Below are 19,292 nucleotides of genomic sequence, written 5' to 3'. Positions count from 1 at the left end.
GATTTTTATTTATTTATTTGACAGCGAGAGATCACAAGCAGGCAGAGAGAGAGGAAGGGAAACAGGCTCCCTGCTGATCAGAGAGCCCGATGCGGGGCTCGATCCCAGGACTCTGGGATCATGACCTGAGCCGAAGGCAGAGGCTTAAACCACTGAGCCACCCAGGTACCCCTGTTGAAGAATTTTTAATCTGTATTCATAATGGATATTGGTCAATACTTTCCCTGTGATATCTTTATCTGGCTTTGATATCACGGTAATGCTGACCTCATAGAATGAGTTATGGACTGTTTCTTCCCTACTCTTTTTGTAGAAATTTGAAAAGGAAATGTTTGTTAGAATTCATGAGTTAAAATACCCGGTCCTGGACTTTTCCTTATTGTGAAGTTTTGGGTTACTGATTCATTCTTTTACTTGTTATAGGTCAGTCCACATTTTCTATTTTTCCTTAAGTTTGTGTCTTTTTAGCAATTTGTTCTTTTCATCTAGGTTATCTAATTTATTAGTGTACAAGTATTCATAGTGTTTTTTTTCTTACTGTGTTTCTGTTATGTCTCTAGTAATGTCCCACTTTATTTCTGATTTTAGTAATTTGAGTCTTTAGTCAATTTTGTTATTTTCAAAAACCAACTTTTAGTTTCATTGATTCTTTGTTGTTTTTGTTTTCTCCTTGCATTTTTCTCTGCTCTAATCTTTATTAGTAATAAACTTTCTTCTGCTAGCTTTGGGTTTAGCTTGATATTTCTATAGTTCCCTAAAGAGTAAAGTTGAGTTATTGATTTGAGCGAGATCAATTTCCTTTTTTTAAAAAAATTCCTTTTCTGGGGCACCTAGGTGGCTCAGTGGGTTAAGCTGCTGCCTTCGGCTCCATATCAGGGTCCTGGGTTCGAGGCCCACAGCAGGCTTCCTGCTCAGCAGGGAGCCTACTCCTCCCCTCTGTCTCTCTCTCTGTCAAATAAATAAAAATCTTTTTAAAAAATTCCTTTTTTATCATCGGCTTTTAGGGCCATAAATTGCCTTCTGAGCATTGCTTTCGCTGCAGCATTTAGGTTTTTTGGTTGTGTTTTCATTGTCATGTGTCTCTGAGTATTCTTTAACCTTTCCTGTAATTTTTTCTTTGACCTACCAGTTGTTTAAGCATGTTAATTAATTTACATATATTTGTGAATTCTCCAGTTTTCCTTTCTGTTAATTTTTAGTATCATTCCACTATGGTCAGAGAAGATACTTTATATGATTTCAATCTCTTTAAATGTATTTAGACTTGTCTTGTGGCCTAACATATGGTTTATCTTGGAGTGTTCCATGTGCACTCGTGAAAACTGTATACTTGGCTGTTGTTTATGAGCATTCTATATGTCTATTACGTCTAATTGGCTTATAGTATTTTTCAGGTCCACTATTTCCTTACTAAATTTTTGTCTAGTTCCACTCACTATTGAAAAGTATTCAAGTCTCTAACTATATTGTAGAACTGTCATTTTCTCCCTTTAATTCTGTCAAGTTTTGCTTTATTTGTCTTGGGGCTTATATAATACTTGTAGTTGTTAAATCTTCTTGATGGATTGACCCTTTTATCAATATATAATGTCCTTCCTTATCTCCTATAACAACTTGTATCTTAAAGACTGCCTCAGCTCTCTTTTGTTTACCATTTTCAAGAAATATCTTTTCCATCCTTTCACTTTCAAATCTGTTTGTATCTCTGGATCTAAAGTGAGTGCTTATAGATACCATAGAGTTGGATCTTGTTTTTAAATCCATTCTATCGATCTCTGCCCCTTTAGTCCAGTATTTTAATTCACTTAACCTTTTTTAAAAGATTTTTTTTATTTGTCAGAGAAAAAGAATACAAATGTACACAAGCAGGGGGAGTGGCAGGCAGAAGGGAAGTAGGCCCCCTGCTGAGCAAGGAGCCCAAATCTGGAACTCAATCCGAGGACCCCAGGATCATGACCTGAGCCAAAGGCAGATGCTTATTAACTCAGTGAACCACCCAGGTATCCCTAATTACCAATAAGGAAGACCTTCTGCTCTTTTGCTATTTGTTTTCTATATGTCTCATGCCTTTTCTCCCCTCAGTTCTTCTGTTACTGCCTTTTTTTGTAATTGATTTTTTTCTGATTTACCAATTTCCGTTCTCATTTCTTTTTCTATATTTTTAGTGATTACCCTGGGAATTACAATTAATATCTTAACTTTTTAAGATAATTTAAATTTAAATAATTTAAATTTGAATTGATGCAAATTTAGCTGGTATTCAACACTACTCTTTGACAGTTCCATCTTTTTTTTTTCTTAAGATTTTTTTTTAATCATTTTAGAGGAGGGGCAGAGGGAGAAGAGAAGTTTTTGGTTTTTTTTTTAAGATTTTATTTATTTATTTGAGAGAGAGAAAGAGAGTGAGAGCATGCAAACACAGAGGGAGAAGGAGAAGCAGATCCCCTGCTGAGCAGATAGCTCAACATGGGGCTCATTCCCCGGACCCTGAGATCATGACCTGAGCCAAAGGCAGAGCTTAAACAACTGAGCCACCTAGGTGCCCTGAGGAGAGAGATTCTTAAAGCAGACTCCATGTTGACCATGGAGCCCAGCTCGATCTCATGATCCTGAGTTGAAACCAAAAGCTTAACCAGCTGTACCACCCAGGCACCGCTACATTTCCATCTTTATACATTGGGTGCCTGATTTAAAATTATTGTTGTATACATTTGTATCTTAAATCATACAGGAAAAAAGGATTTACAAGCCAAAAACATAGTATTACTGGCTTTTATATTTATGAGTGAAGCTACCTTTATTGTTCTTTATTTCCTCATATGGCTTCAGGTTACTGATTAGTGTCTTCATTTTAGCATGGAAGATTTTCTTTAGCATTTCTTGTAGCACAAATGTAGTGTGATAAACTCCTTCAGTTTTTGTTTAGGAGTGTCTTAATTTTTCCGACTGTTTTGCTGGGTGTAGAATTCTTGGTTGACAGTTTTTTCTTCTATCAGATTCTGCCCCCTTCCTAGGGTTTTTGTTGCTTTTTATTATAGGTTATTTGCTTGTTTAGTGAGTTTTCTAAGCTATTTTTGTAAAGTCTATATTCTTTGTCATGTGTGGCCTTTGAAGTTGGTGTTCTGTCTTTTCCTTCCTAGGGTTTTCATTCTGTCTGCTCCTTGTCTCAGCTGTCCCTTTCCCCAGGCTGTTGCATCAATTAACTGATTTCAGTAAAAGAATGAGAATGTTCCAGGTCCAGTGAAACCAGGGCAAGCCATTGTGCTAGTCCTTCACGTGGCTGCCAGATGGGTTGAAACTCAGCGTCACAGTTCTTTGAGAATAAGATTTGTATTGCTCTCTCTGGCATTAGGAGTGCCAGTTGCTGTCCTCAAAGCCACTACTGATTTAGGATGTAAGAGACGGTAGACAAGCAATTTAAAATGCCACAGCATCCTTTTACTACAAAGCGGCAGCTTTTTTTCTTCACTAATCCTTGCTCTAGTTTTGTAAGTTTTTTTGTTGTTGTTGTTTTTGTTTTTTACTAGATTCCAGAGTTCTGCAAAGTTGATTCTGACATTATTTGCAAGCTCATTTTAACTGGTTTTGGGGGGTTTTTTGCTTTTTGATGGGTGGAGCCCTAGAATTCTCTACTCCACCAGAAGTCCCTGATGTGGGGTTTTTTTCAGGATATCATTAGCCACAGTAAGGAAGTTGGGAGGCAGGGAATGGATTTATGGCCATGGGAGAGGTTATTTTTATTTGGACATGAGTGTTGTATTTGAGATGCTAGTAGTAGATGTCTGTAGATGTCTAGTGACAGTTGGAATCATAGGGCTTGAATTCCAAAAAGAGCTTAGACCTGTAAAAGACCTTGCTTGGAACCTTCTCTACAGAAGTTATAGAAAATAAAAGTATAAGATATCCTTGAAGTAGAAAGGAAGTCCAGGCATCATATCTTGGGAAACACTTTCAATGGAGGAATCTATTCACCTTTTCATTCAGCAAACATTCACTTGTTCCTATTGTATGGTTGCTGGAGATACAAGATCAGTTTTCTGCCTTCAGGAAACTCACTCGTATTAAGGAAGGCAAGAATGTAAGTACAGTACAATTTTATAACAAGGTTCAGAGGAGCCCAGACAGAGGTACACAAGAATATCTAAACAGGTCAGTAGGTAAGACAGGAGACTCTTAGGGGAGTTAAAGGAAAAAACAATAGAACAATCTATGATCTTGGTTGCTGCATAGAATAATCTGTGATCTTGATTGCTGCAAAAGAATGAGGGCTCTAAGAAGTACTAATTTGGAAGTAAAGAGATGACACGGTTTTTATAAGAATGGTTTGGTAGAATGGTAGAGATTAAAGGATTAGATCGTAAGGAGTTAGGAGTGAGAGTGAATGGTGAAGAAGTTGGAAGGAAGAAAAGGAGGCAACTTTTTAGAGAATGATATAGTTCACAGTAGCAGCAGAATTGAAGCAACCTTATTTTGGAATAGAAGTGATCTGAGTATGTTTTTAGACAGTAGAAGGGACTGAGTAGGAGGGAAATAAGGAAGGCCAAGAGTTCCAAAAGAGGCAGGAAAGATGATATTTAAAAACCCAGGTGGGGAGCGCTTGGGTGGTCAGTGGGTTAAACCTTTGCCTTCGGCTCAGGTCATGATCTCAGGGTCCTGGGATCAAGCCCCGCATTGGGCTCTCCGCTCAGTGGGAAGCCTGCTCCCCCCTCTCTCTCTGCCTGCCTCTGTGCTTACTTACGATCTCTCTCTCTGTCAAATAAATAATCTTTTTTAAAAAATTAAAAACCCAGGAAGATCAGAGATTGGAAACTTTCATGAAGAAAAAGAATGAGGGTAATAAAAAGTTTTGAGATTGTGGGAAGTACAAAAAGTTTTATCTAGGAATGCCTCTGTTTTCTGAGTAAAAGCAGAACATAAAATCATGTGCTAAGAAATGATCAGTAGTAAAAACACATGACAAAAGTTGACATAGCGTACATTTATGATGTAGTACCATGTGGTGCTTTTCTCATTTCTTTTAACAAATATATATAGTAAGTATCTACTGTGTACTAAGCACTGGCTGAGACCTTTGTGTTATAGCTGTGAAAAAAGTAAACAAGTCACTGCTCTTCTGGAGCTTGCACGTGAACAGAGTGAGAGTAGACAAACAAGGAAATAATGTATTATTTTAAAATGAACAGAATGAGATAAATAGAGCAACATGGATCTGGGAACTAAGAAAGCAAATGGAAGGATTATCCAGACATAATTACAATCTTACATTGCATATCAAGTTGTAATTTATTGTTTTATTTTTATACAGTTATTTGCGGAATTCAGTTTATAAAGTAAGACAAGAATATGTACTTAGATTGTAGATATGAGAGAAATAATCTATATTTACATTTGGAAGAAATTTTGTTAAATTTAGGAAAACTGTCATTATGTTACACAATTATTTCAACACCTTTGAGAGAAAAGGTAAGAAGATAAACTCACATAATAAGTGCATTTACATATTTGGTTATGAAAAGAATTTGTGAAGGAAGTCAAAAGGTACAAACTTCCAATTATAAATAAACAAGTCATGAAGATGTAAAATAAAGGAAGAAAAGAAGAAAGAAATTTGTTATCTATAAATTTAAAGGCTGAAGAACTATAGAGGTGAAGATCCTTTTTTAATAATGAATAAATTGGTTTTTTGGTTATCATTATCTTATATTCTCTTCTTATTACTCTTTTTTATGTGAACAGGCATTGGAAAAGTGAAAAGAAAACATAGTGTGCCAGATTCTGCATCTCCTGCTGATGATAGCTTTGTTGACCCAGGGGAACGTCTCTATGACCTCAACATGCCTGCTTATGTGAAATTTAACTACATGGCAGAGAGAGAGGATGAATTATCATTGATAAAAGGGACAAAGGTGATCGTCATGGAGAAATGCAGTGATGGGTGGTGGCGGGGTAGCTACAATGGACAAGTTGGATGGTTCCCTTCAAACTATGTAACTGAGGAAGGTGACAGTCCTTTGGGTGACCACGTGGGTTCTCTCTCAGAGAAATTAGCAGCAGTTGTCAATAACCTAAATACTGGGCAAGTGTTGCATGTGGTACAGGCTCTTTACCCCTTCAGTTCGTCCAATGATGAAGAACTTAATTTTGAGAAAGGAGATGTAATGGATGTTATTGAAAAGCCTGAAAATGACCCCGAATGGTGGAAATGCAGGAAGATCAATGGAATGGTTGGTCTGGTGCCAAAAAACTATGTTACCATTATGCAGAATAATCCATTAACCTCAGGTTTGGAACCATCACCTCCGCAGTGTGATTACATTAGGCCTTCACTTATTGGAAAGTTTGCTGGCAATCCATGGTACTATGGGAAAGTCACCAGGCATCAAGCAGAAATGGCATTAAATGAAAGAGGGCATGAAGGGGATTTCCTCATTCGTGATAGTGAATCTTCGGTAAGTTGGTTTTCAAATAAATGGAAATAGAGCTCTAAGTATTTAAAAAAAAAAAAAAAGGAAGATTGGAAAGGTTAAGTTTCTTCCCTAAAATTAACCAAGTGATAATTTGGGACATAAACTTAGATCTTCTGAACCTAAAGTCAGTGTTCTTTCCAGTCGTATTTATTTTAAATAAAATACAGCCATAGCAGTGATAACTACATTGGATTATTTGGTCTTGATTCTGTTGGTCTTGTGTTTCTGAAATAGCTTCTGTTGCATTAAACTGAAAAATGAAGAAAACTGTACCATGGCCTCTTCATTCAGAATAAAACAACACAGTGAACTAAACTGGGAAAATACTTTTTGTTTTTTCTTTTTTAGAGAGAGAGAATGGAGAATGAGCATGAATAGGAAGAAGGGCAGAAAGAGAGAGAGCGAGAGAGAGAGAGAAAATCTCAAGCAGGCTTCCCACTCAATGCAGAGGCTGATACGGGGTTTATCTCATGACCCTGAGATTATGACCTGAGATGAAATCACAAGTCAGACGCTTAAGTGATTGAGCCACCCAGGCACACCTGGGAAAGCATTTCTTAAATTGCATATTGGATATGCTATCATCCTTAGTAAAGGAAATCCCTAAATTAAAAAACAAAACAAAACAAAAAAAAAACTAAGATTTAACTTTCTTTATAAATTGGTTGTTTGGAATTTGGAAACCCTTTATTTACATCAAAAACCTATTTTAACTCACTGTATTTGAAATGCATTTGCAATAAAAAATATCTTTTCCAAAACTAGTAAAACAGTAAAAGTATAAAATCATAAAAATGGAATAATAGTTATGTGGGCTCTTTTGGTTACTGTTTAGGATATTAGAATTTGATGATACTCATTTCCCTTTAAAATGGTCTTTATTTTTCCTTTTAAAAGGATACCACTGCTTTTCCACTTTTCAAATCATTAGTATTGGTTTTGTTTCTGTGTATGTAGTTGTACAGAAGTGAATTTGTGATTGTGCAAAAGGTTGAAAGAAAACCTATCTGGTGTGTGTGTGTGTGTGTACATGCATATGGTGTTTATGTGTTTATAAGAGGGAAGGAAGAAAGGAGAGAAGGAGAAATCGAGGTCAGTCGAACTGCTTGATAAGAAGTTCAGGAAACGGGGCCTGTACATAACCCCTAAGGAAGAGCAGGATCAATAATAGGGAAGAGTAGTGGGATTTGTTTTCTGTTTGATACCTGTCTTGGCCCTGCTTTCCAGGACAAGTAGTGGGCAAGTAGGGTTAGAAAGTGAGTGACCCTAGCGCAGGTGGTAAGAGTAACCCTAGGTATAGGATGTTTCCAAGAAGCTCCCTGTTTGAAACTTTGTCAGTAACTATATAAAAGGAGACTTTTAGTCTGTTCAGAAAACTGTTAGGTTAAAATAAAACAAAACAAAAAACCTAAGTAAGATTCATCACAGAACACTGTATTTTCTTGTGGTGGATAATTGAGCATAGATAGTAGCCAAAATACACCATTACTTTTAGCAGTAGAATTTTTAAAGTAAAAGTCTCAAACAGGTGTATTTTGTTTGAATTGAGTAATGTTTTTTAAACATTCAAATTTGTTACCAATATTTAGATACTGGGAGATTTATTATAAAAATTCAGATGACAGACTTCCTTTTAAAATTGGAAGGCCTGCCAGCATTGCCCATATTCCTTCAAGGCAACAATCACAGCTAAGTGGCCACCTCCTTTAGATGGGCCATGCACTGGTCCTTCTGTGTAGCCACCCTGTCACTTGTTTACGTGTCTTTTTACCCTTGCAGGCATTTGAGTTTATGACCTCTCATTAGTGTCTATCATCTTGGAGAATTCAGAACATTATCTCAGCTAGTCTTTAAGATAGCTACTGTTAGCTCACATTAGCTCATGTTTTCTCGTGTGTTTCTGCAGTTGTCTGGCAGGGGAGAAGATAGGTGTTGTGCTTCTGATGTTAAACTTTAAACTAAGGGATTTGCCTTGGGTGTTAGAGCATACTATTTAAGAGACTTTGGAGTCTGACTGCTTGAGTTTGAATCCTGGCTGTCTTGGAAACTAGATGGATGATTTTGAGCAACTTAGCTTTTCTTGGCCTCGATTTTCTCAGCTCTAAAAAGGGGTTGGTTGGAGGTGTAAAGGAGATAATCTATGTAAATAATTTAGCACAGTACCTAGTAAAATTAAGCACTTATTATTAGTAGTCTAATATAAAAATGCTAACAGATGTCTTTCAAAATGTTTACCCTACATGTTTTTTTCTCTTTTAGCCAAATGATTTCTCTGTATCGCTAAAAGCACAAGGGAAGAACAAGCATTTTAAAGTCCAGCTAAAAGAGACTGTCTACTGCATTGGGCAGCGTAAATTCAGCACCATGGAAGAACTTGTAGAACATTACAAAAAGGCACCAATTTTTACAAGTGAACAAGGAGAAAAACTGTATCTTATTAAGCATTTGTCATGATAATGCTGATCAGAAGTGACTGCTACACAGCTGTAATTCGTCATGTAATTGAAGACTGAGAAAATGTCAGTCCAATCATGTTTGATTGGAAATCACTTTCTGACCCTACATGAGAATTGACTATAACACATAAGTATTTTTATTATAACTCAGCCCATACATATATACTACATATGCAAAACATCTGCACAAAGCAGTTCCTTATCCTTGGTCTTCTGTTTTATTGTTTTCTTTGCTCTTTTTCTCTTTGCTTCTAATAGTAAGGTTTTATATTTTGAAGAAATGATGCAGATCAAAAGTCTTTACATGGAAGAATATATTGGTTTATTTTCTTTGTTTCCTTGTAAGGGTACCATATTAGTCACTTCTGCAATGGTTTCTCTTCATATAAAATTATTATATCAGTATATGGCATATGCTAAAATAAATTTCTTGGACAGTGTTCTTTTCTGTGACTAAATAGCAATAATAAATGGAAAATTAGAAATTTTTTCAGGTATTTGTTGCAAGCCATTGTAAATATCAACTATGTTATATCTGCCATTTAAAAAAATTTATTCATTGTCTTCATTGTAAAGCAAAACAAATGGGACATACATTTGAAAATGTATCTTGTACACTTCTAAATTACACCTGTTGGAAGCAAAAATCTCTAAATTTCTAGGATTTTTGCGGGGGTGCTTCTTATCTGGTTATTCAAGAGAATAAGGCAGTCTCTGAGATATTTAGCTTTTCAGACTATAAATGGATGCTCTAGTGTTATATATCATTTTCTTCCCCTGGTGTTATTTTACCAAAGCTCTTGTATTGGGGTATATCTGTGTCAGTGTGGAAAAAACTGTGGTCAAATGTTGGGGAAATATGAGGCAATGAGATACTTGGTTTCCCTCCCATCTCTAAACATCAGTAATTATCAGGCAATAGTATTTCTACTATTTTCATTTCCTCCTGTCAGCTTTGAGTTTTGTTGACTGAGACACTAAAATTGATCATACCTGAGGGAAAGATACGATGTGCCAAATGATTAGATGAAGTTATTTTTTAAATCTTACTTTTGAAAGGTTTCTTTTACGTTTTTGTTTACCAAGCAGAAGTTTGGGTGTAAGAGGCTGTTAAGGAGTATTGAATCTACTTCTGCAGGTCACAGAAGAAAACTGTATTTTGTGAGCTGCCCTCCCCCCACATCATTAATTTTGGAATTTAAATTTAAGCAAAGTAACCTTCAATATTTTAATTAAAATACTTAATAAAACCATAGAACTTAGTAGGAAATAGTATGGTATTTTAAAAATTTACCCAATGCTAAGCAAATGAATGTTTCTGTTCTTTAATATACTCTAGATAAGTATTTAAAACATGAAAATTATTGATGTAAAAATTGAAGTCTAATTCCTGAAGTTTTTGGTTTGGGTTTTTTTTTTAATTATTAATTTTTTTTTATTCTTCAAATCTTGAAATTGTTTAAAGTCTTTACATTGCCACTGGGTGGCAGCCCTGGCTTCTCCCACTAAGCAACAGGGTCAGCAAATATAATTAAGGCATTGAAGTATAATTTTTCATTTTCATTATATCTGCTTATCTTTGTCAATCTCCCTTTGTTTATTGAATGATTATTAGTAGATAAGTATAATAGAAATAAGTTGTGTGCCTCCCTTTTTTGCTGTAAGATCGCTTGACTATAAGTTGAAGAAAATTTCAGTGTTAAAATATGATTAGGTAGTAAACATCTTTTTATTTAAACATTTGATGATGCCTTTTCTCCATTTTTTGTTTTTTTCCCCCAGTATTACTTTAAAAAAAATTAATCTTTGTATCACAGGCATGAACTATATAGTAAACCCCACCGAGGATTAAGGATTTTGAGAAGGCAGCTAGGAATGGAGTAGCATTGGAAGTAGACTACACATTTCTGTGCCATAATTAGATTTATAATAACTGGAGAGTTCCCAGATAGCCCACTTAACCATTTTAACAAGCATTGCATTTACTTATCTTCTACAAGGCAGAAGAGTTGGGCCATCTGATTGTTCAACAAAATAAAGCTTGAACAGCATGCAGGAGTTGAGGCAGGCAAACCAGGCTGTAGAACTCTTCCATTTGTTAAATCAGAGAAGAGAAAATGTATTCTGCACAGATATAAAAGGTATTATCACTCATTTTTTCTTTTTCTGTTGCCACATTTTTCTTCTTTCAGGTGTCCTGTAGTTTCTCAAGTCCTTTAGTCCCTCTCCTATCCATGCACAGCTGGGCTGCAAAATGCTAGGTAGTTGATGAGCAAGTAATACCTATTGTGTGCTCTTATACTGGGATGAAAATCTCACTGGCAACTATGGAATTTTGTACTTAAACATCTTACCAAATTTTTAAAAGTCTTAAATCAGCCCTTACCTCAATAACTTTTTTATAAATGTAAACTTTACTTGAAGCAATTTTCTTAAGAGCTAGAACAACCTTACAAAGCATCTACGTAGCTAGTGAGTAGCAGGACTTGTATTAGAAACCAGGTCTCCTTATTCCCAGCCTGGTACATTCTGTTTGGTGACACACTGCCATCTCTGTGCTTGTGTTAGACTTCAGAGTTCTGGGGATAACCTGGGTGTCTCAGCTGAGTGTCTAGCTCTTGATTTCAGCTCAGGTCATGAGCTCAGGGTCGTGCGCTTGAACCCTGCATTGGGCTATGCGCTCAGCGGGGATTCTGCTTGGGATTCTTTCCCTCTTGCACTCTAATTTTCTCTCTTTCTCTCACTGTCTAAGTCTTCACATTAAAAGAAACAGACTAAGAGCTCTGGGAAGAGTGGATTTACAGAAATTTTCTTCCATATGTGAGAAGACACTTAACCATCAATTTAAACACTGATAACACACACAACCCTGCCCAACCCACTTGTGTAAATAACTTCTCCAAAATCTTGGAAGAAGTTATTTGAGAACTGAAGTTTAGTAATGAAAGGCTGTTGTTGCAGTATCTATCAATTGGTCATAGGTCCTTAGGATTCATTTGAATATGTATGAACATATACACTGTATCTTTTTACATTTACATCACAGTAACAGATGCCTAGCACAATTAAAGACCATGTCACATATATATCACTGAAAACAGGAAAGCCATTGCTATTGCTGGCAGATGAGCAACTTGGGTTGGTGGGAAAAGGCCATCCTTATAGGTGCATGGCACATAAATTATCTCCAACTTCAAAGCTCTCATTCTGTCTTCTAATCCAGAGATTACAAAGACACAGGGGAACTACTGTCAGTGTAGATACTTCTGTGAGAATTAGGAAAAGGCACCTCTTAACCTCCATACCCTGCCCCTTTCCCATGTCTTGGCCAGGTGCCCTATTCAGGGTATAACCAAATAGGACTATAGTAAAGCCCACATAGTACAAAAGTAATTGTTCATATTTAAAAATTGGGGAATTTCACAAAATATTTAGAGTTTGATTTCCCCTGAATAATAAGCTGAGAGTACTGGAGTTGAATTCCTACAAGGTCACCTTTTTATTGGATGGAACCTAACTAATATAAATGGTTCCCTTATGTTACTAATGTACATGGTTTAAAAGAATTGTAAAAGTCTCCTTTCAAACCCTTATCTCCCTAGTTCACATCTCCAAATGCAGTTGTAGTTAATTCCTATCTTATAATGTGGAGGTTTTGGTTTAGAATCTGGAAACTTATTTTTCAGAAACAGCTCAGATGCAATGTCCAAATCAACAAATTAGGAATGTAGCATTACGAAATGATTTAACCTTTCCACTTTAATATTTTGCTCCAAGAAAAGGGGGGCCCTTTGTATTCTTGTGTATATAGATACATATACAGAGATCTTTTAACTGTTTCCAAGTGGCTTCACAATTATAATCACTTCTTCCTTAAAGGATATTGATAAAAGAGAGATGACATCTTCATTTTATGTTCTGAACAGCATCCAGTGGACTTTCTAAAAAATGCAACATTACTGCTGGGGAAAACCATTATTTGATTCTACTGTGAAGCAAGGTAGGAAGCTTCTCCCCTCCGATAAGCTGGTTCTGTTGGTTTAGCAAGTTTATATGACTCAGCTCTGTCATCTAAACACGTGTCAACCAGCATACTGTTCATACTCCACACCCTAATTTCTTGCTGTTACATGATCTAAACAAAGTGACCAAGGAACTGAAATGTATTTTTCTAGTTACCATGGAGATGTTTTTTGATCTGAAAGTATACAGTTTGCCGAGACGTTTTTAATGAGTAGAACCTAAATTGAGTGTTGTGAGGTTTTAAAGAATAGGAATTTCAATCAGCCATGTTCATAGAGGTAAATTTTTTAAACCAAAATGTCTTTTTAAGATTATGTTTGTTGGCCAGAGCACTTGTAATTAAAATATTTCAGAATTGGCCTGTTGCTTATAGTGGCTTAGCACAAACATTTATCTACTGGTCTGGCTGGCTTTTAAATGTTTTGCTCAAATTACTTTTTAAGCTGTTTTTTAAGGCTAGGTTAAAGCTGGGCTCAGTATTTTGGAATAATGTAAATTTCATTTGTAATTATAACTGCAGAAGACAAACAGTAGTCAACTTCCTTTTTTCCATGTTTTGTGGTACCTTTCAGAAAAGTAATGACTTTCAAACAGGAAAACAAACATAAATAGACATCTAAGGTAAAATCCCTCGTTGCTTTAAATAAATTTCTGGGCTGATTCTGAGAAAATTTGTATCTGAGACTATGTAGAAAAGTTGCAGATGGCCTTTGTGTAATTACGGAGACAGCTGGGTTCCAAAATGAGACTGAACTGTTGTCTGTTTTAGAACGATTATTGAATTGATTTTCTTGGGCTCTTACTGAAAGAAATATGTAATCCCTGAATAAGCATGTTGTTTCTAGGAGCATGTAATGCCAAATTTTACTTGTTTTGATATGTTTTCTAAAGGGGGATGGTACAGAAAAGAAAAACTGATTTCCTCAGGGCAAATGCTAATCACTTGGTGCCAAGATGAAAAGAATAGTATTTGAACTGTTATATCTATATGTATGATTGTGTGTCAGTGTTTAGCTTTTGGAGATATTTATCCATCATCCAGCCATGAGGTCAACTCGCCTCAAATATTTGAATGCTCGGGTGTCAGAGTTTTGAGCTAGCAATATGCTACTGAAGAAAATAGACCTAGCTGTCATAAAATTTATATTGCTAGTGATGAGACGCCTAACGGCGAAGTGCTCTAAAAGAACAGAGCAGGAGGTTGAGGAGGTTGAGAAGTGGGGTGTTAGTTAATATAGGGTGATCAAAGGATGCCTCTAATAAAAAAAAATTGACCTTTGAGCTTATTGTATACTCCACTTAATAGAATCAGTGATGACTGACCAGGATTAAACTAGTGGTTGAGTGAAAATACAGCAGCCATAGCCATTTAAAAATTATACTACAATTTTCACTATTACAGAGTATTGTTTCTGGTTTCCAGGTTTTTTTTTTTTAATTGAATAAAATGGTATTTAAGTATAGAACTTTTAACTCAAAGGGCTGTTCTGAATAAAGCTTGATTCTCTATCTTAAGAGGAGTTGTTGGGGGATGTCACATTGAAAAAAAAAAAATCAGGAAGAAGAACTGTTTGACAGACATCTGATCACACCTAAAGGAAAAAATTGAGGTTAAGGAGAATTAAATTCCTGGTGCTCTGCATTGGTGGCCAGACAATAAACTAGGAAGGAAATGGAAAAGTATAAAATATATTGAAAGGAGGTGAAAACGGGCTACAAGAACCCTGAAAACTAGAGCTTGAAAGTTATATAGTTACATCTGGAGCAGACTCAGTGGAAGCAGGAGTTAGAAGAATAAGACAAGGGGAATACCCTGTGTTTTTTTTTTTTCCAAAAAGAAAGAAGGAGGGGAAAAAGGGAGGGAGGAAAGAAAAATTGAGACTGTATTACAACTGTCAGATGTGCTAAAAACCCAGGACATAGATATTTAGGAATTTGGGTAAAGGAAAGGGAATTCTGTGCTAAGTAGAGCAAGAATGGTTATTGGAATGGAGTAATTGATCATGCAGTCCATGCCAAGGTACCAGGACCTATCCTGCACTTACACAACCCTAAGAGTGGTGGCCTCAAATTTTGCGCCCTACTGCCCCACCCACCCTTGGTTCAATTCTAGTCCCAGCACTACAGAACTCAGAGAGCTTAGGGATCTCTTCTTCGATCATCAATTTCCTTATCCCTCCCCACTGGCTCTTTACCTTTCCCTAAAAACCTTTTCTCTCCTTGCTTTTTCTTCCATAATTAAATATCAAATACTTAAGTGGCAAATAATATAATAGGAAAAAAAAATTCCTATTTCTAGACTGTACTTGCTTATAGTAGGAAATAGGTCCATACTTCAGCAGTTCGTCTTCAGATATAAATGATCCTTCAACTCTGGAGAGCAGTAGAAATTAACTGGAAAAGTGCAGGAAACATGTTAGAGAATAGTTTGGTTTGGGTGTGTTGCCTTAAAGAGACCCCAACCAGCTAACAAGAAGATATAGAAGTACCTCAAAGTCAGAAGGCATAGATCAGAGGGGGGATGTCAAGGCAAAGGTAGGAGCTGGAAGGTGAGGCACAGCTGTCCAGAAGTTCTCTCTCAATGGCAGGCCCAAGCAGGGGTGATGGTCTGAGTTCCTTGAGTCATGAACCAGTCCTGACAGGGACTGTTCAAAAGCTGTGGCAGGCAGGTGGAATTATCCCTCAGTGTCCTTGAGGTGTGCTGAGTCCAAGACAAAGACTGTCCTTGGGGTGGCTTGTGAAAGCTCAGTAGTACTGCCTTGTCAACATGGCAGCTGGGCATCTTGCCAGGAACCCATGCCCAAGTAGAGCTAACTACCTTAACCCAAGTTCTGTTGAACAGCTCTCCTGCTTCCCTCACAACATAAGTAAATGAGTTGTTCTGTCATTCTCTGTTTACATACCTTTTCCTTTCCATCCTCAGTGTGTATTCCCTTCAACTTTTCAGTCCTTGAGCTTGGCTCATGCTACTGGCCCAGTTGGAATGCTCAACTGAATGCATCTCTCCTACCCAAATCTAATTGGTAGATCCTTAGGATTCCATATTGAGATTTGTCTATTTCCTAAAACCTTTGCTAATCTCCAGGATCACTCACCCCACTGTGCTCCTCAGACACATTGTGGTACAGTTAGGTGAGTGAAAAAGACTTGGAGTTAGGCAAACCTCGGTTGAAATTCCTGTTTCCATCCCTGACTAGCTCTGTGATGTATAGTCAATAAATTTCTCTGATCCCTATGTCCTCATCTGAAAAGTTGGAAATCAGTTCTTAACCTTGTAAGTCTGTTATATAATATATGGAAATCTTTATAATTATGGAAAGCCTTTAGGGACAATTCCTGGCATGTAGTAGATACCCAGTATGCATTGGCTTTGACTGTTAGCTTTTAACACGTGGAAACTGTGGGCAGAAATGGACTTAGGATGGAGGAATTAGGAAGCCAGGACTGGGAAAACAAGTGTCAAAGCTAGTATGTATGAAGCACTCCCAAGTTGGCATGTGTCCAGACCCAAAGGCAGAGGAGGCCAGGATCAGAAGCTAGGAGAGCAGTGAGAGACTATGTACAAGCAGCTGGTGACCAGAGGTTAGGGCACAGGTGTGGCCACTGACTCAGTACTGGGATCATGGAAAACATGCACTAAGTGTTCTTGAACATGATGTAGTAAAAAATACACAATTAATATTAGCACTTACTTTGCCAGATCCCACTGTAAGTATACCATCCCATTGAGTCCTTACAACAGCCCTATGAATTAGGATGGTCTCCAATTTACAGGTAAAGACATTAAAACAGACTATTTAAATGACTTGTCTAAAAAATACAGCTAGTAAGTGGCAGAGCCCAGATGCCAACCCAGACCATTGTTTCCAGAGCCTTCTTTAAACTACCCTCTAATAGAGATCTTCAACTGGAAGCCTTTCTTTGCTGGTCCAGGGGCCAGACCATAAGATGGGGAGCCTGCAAAGGACCAGCCAAAGTGAATAATCCCAAATGTATTTATTGGTTTGTTCGTTTTTTAAAAGATTTTGTTTTTAAGTGATCTCTACACCTCACATGGAACTCAAACCTATAACCCTGAGATCAAGAGTTGCACGCTCCACTGACTGAGCAAACCAGGGGCTTCTGTATTTATTGTTAACATTATGAATATAGCAAATGGTTAATACAGCATTTGTGAAAACTGTATTCCTGGAACTGGGCTAATTGTGCTTTGTCAGTATCCTTTAATCCCACAACTATTATGTAAGGCATTACCTATTTTGTAAATGAAAAAATAAGGAGTTGCTTATTTTTGCTTAAATAAGGAGTTGCTTAAAAAAATGGAGTTGATTTCTTCCCATTCATATCAAAGGAGTACTACTTTTCCTATCCACTCCTCAACCTACAACTATCAATCTGATGAGCCAGGCTTTCCACTGAAATCCCTGTTACTCAGATTTAACAGATGGCCTTCCAGGTGCTAAATTCAGGGGACATTTTTCAGTGATCAACTCAGTGACTCTTCTGCACTCCTCCTTGATGATTTCCCCCATCCTTCATCATTTCCAGGACCACAGTTTGCTCCAGGGCTACCTCTCTGGTCTATTTTTCTCCCTGTATCTCCATTTCTTCTTTCTTGTGCTGGTCCTTATAGGTAGGTCTTCTCCAGGAGCATGTCCACATGTCTCCTTTATCTACACAATCTCCTTGCATGCTCTCACCCACTTCCTGATCTCTGCTACCACTGGAATGCTGAGGGTAGGGGAAATGGTGCCATGCCCTTGACACCCACAGATTTGGGACAAAGATCATTAACATACTAGAGACTGCTGCTGCCCATAAAAGCACGTCAAATTGAAGTGTATGAAGGTGAACACATGGAACCTTCTGTACCACCCCCAACCCTGCCTAGTCAGACCTCACCTCTTCCTCCTCCTTTCCATTATTTTGATTGAGGAGCTGCCATCCACCCAGTTACTCAAACCTAGACCTGAAAGTCTTGTTTTCTTCCTCCACCCTGCTAATCCATTCTGTATCTAAGAGCTATCAATTCTGCCTCTTTAATCTTTTGAATTTAGTCACTTCTCTCTACAGACCTGGGAAAGCCTAGTGGAAGCCAACACTGTCTCTCACCTTGCTGACCAACATAGTTTTTTCGTTGCTCTCCTGCCTCCAGTTTTGTCCCTTCTACTGTTTTCTCCACTCCAGTCATAAACTTTTTAAAGCTCCAATGCAGGGAATAACATGATGAGATTTGAGCTTTTAACCCTTTCATTGCTTTCAGGATTAACTCTAACCTCCTCAACAAAGCATTCAGAGCTGTCTGGAATCCTGGATCCATGAGCCTCATTCCTTGTCACCCAGTCTTGCTCTCCTGTATTCCTTTGTGGATATTTGTCACTTTATTTTCAGTATTGATTTATGACTATTTCCATATCTGTCTTCTCCACTAGATGAAAAGTTCTTAGATTAGGGCAGGGACTATTGAATTCCCAGATTCTAGGGTACAGTAGGCCCTTGGTGAATATTTGTTGAATGAATAAAAAATAGGTGATTAACTTTCCCAAAGGTTATAATGCAAATAAGTTCTGAAAGTGGAACCAAAATCTGTGGCACTCTAAAACCCATATTGGCCCACTAATGCATCCCACTAATGCTTACATCAAACAGTACAAAAAGATATACAGCACCCAAAAGAATTGAAAACAGGGTCTTGAAGAGATGTTTGTATACCCATGTTAATAGCAGTATTATGCACAATAGCTAAGAAATGGAAGCAACTCAAATGTCCATTGATGGATGAATGAAGGATAAGCAAAAATGTGTTATGTACATACAATGGAATATTATTTAGCTTTAGAAAGGAAGGAAACTCTATAATATACTACAATATGGCTGAATCTTGAGGACATTATGCTAAGTGAAATAAGTCATGGCAAGTAATTGCATGATTCCATTTATATGAGATAGTGTAGTCAGAATCATAAAGGCAGAGAGTACAATGGTGGTTTTCAGGGGCTAAGGGGAGGGAGAAATGGGGAGTTACTGTTTAACTGGTATAGAGTTTCAGTTTTATAAGATGAAAAGATTTATGGGGATGGATGGTAGTGATGGTTGCATAACAATTTGAATATATTAATACCACTGAACTGTACACTTAAAAATGGCTGAAGGAACTCAGAAAGACAAATAGCATATGATTTCACTCCTGGGCGGAATTTAAGAAACAAAACATATGAACATATGGGAAGGGAAGGAAAAATAAAATACAATGACAACAGAGAGGGAGGCAAACCATAAGAGACTCTTAATTCCAGGAAACAAACTGAGGGTTGCTGGAGGGGGGATGGAAGGGGGGATGGGGTAA

At 37.2% G+C, this 19,292-nt stretch overlaps 1 protein-coding gene across 4 annotated transcripts in view; it reads left to right on the top strand.

The window, feature by feature from the left end:
* The window catches only part of NCK1 (NCK adaptor protein 1), a 96,163-nt gene extending 86,497 nt beyond the window's left edge, over positions 1 to 9,666 (top strand). For all 4 annotated transcript variants that reach the window (XM_032869629.1, XM_032869630.1, XM_032869631.1 and 1 more), the window contains 2 exons: positions 5,737 to 6,449; positions 8,727 to 9,666. In XM_032869629.1, the coding sequence (XP_032725520.1) occupies positions 5,737 to 6,449; positions 8,727 to 8,921 (908 nt within the window). In that variant the 3' untranslated portion in view covers positions 8,922 to 9,666. The remainder of the gene's footprint in view (positions 1 to 5,736; positions 6,450 to 8,726) is intronic.
* The last annotated feature ends 9,626 nt before the right edge of the window (positions 9,667 to 19,292 follow it).

Source organism: Lontra canadensis, unplaced genomic scaffold (assembly GCF_010015895.1).
Source record: "Lontra canadensis isolate GAN:19392208 unplaced genomic scaffold, GSC_riverotter_1.0 scaffold38, whole genome shotgun sequence".
Classification (NCBI taxonomy): Eukaryota; Metazoa; Chordata; class Mammalia; order Carnivora; family Mustelidae; genus Lontra; species Lontra canadensis.
Note: the sequence above shows the minus strand (reverse complement) of the source record. Positions and strands in the feature narration are given on the sequence as shown.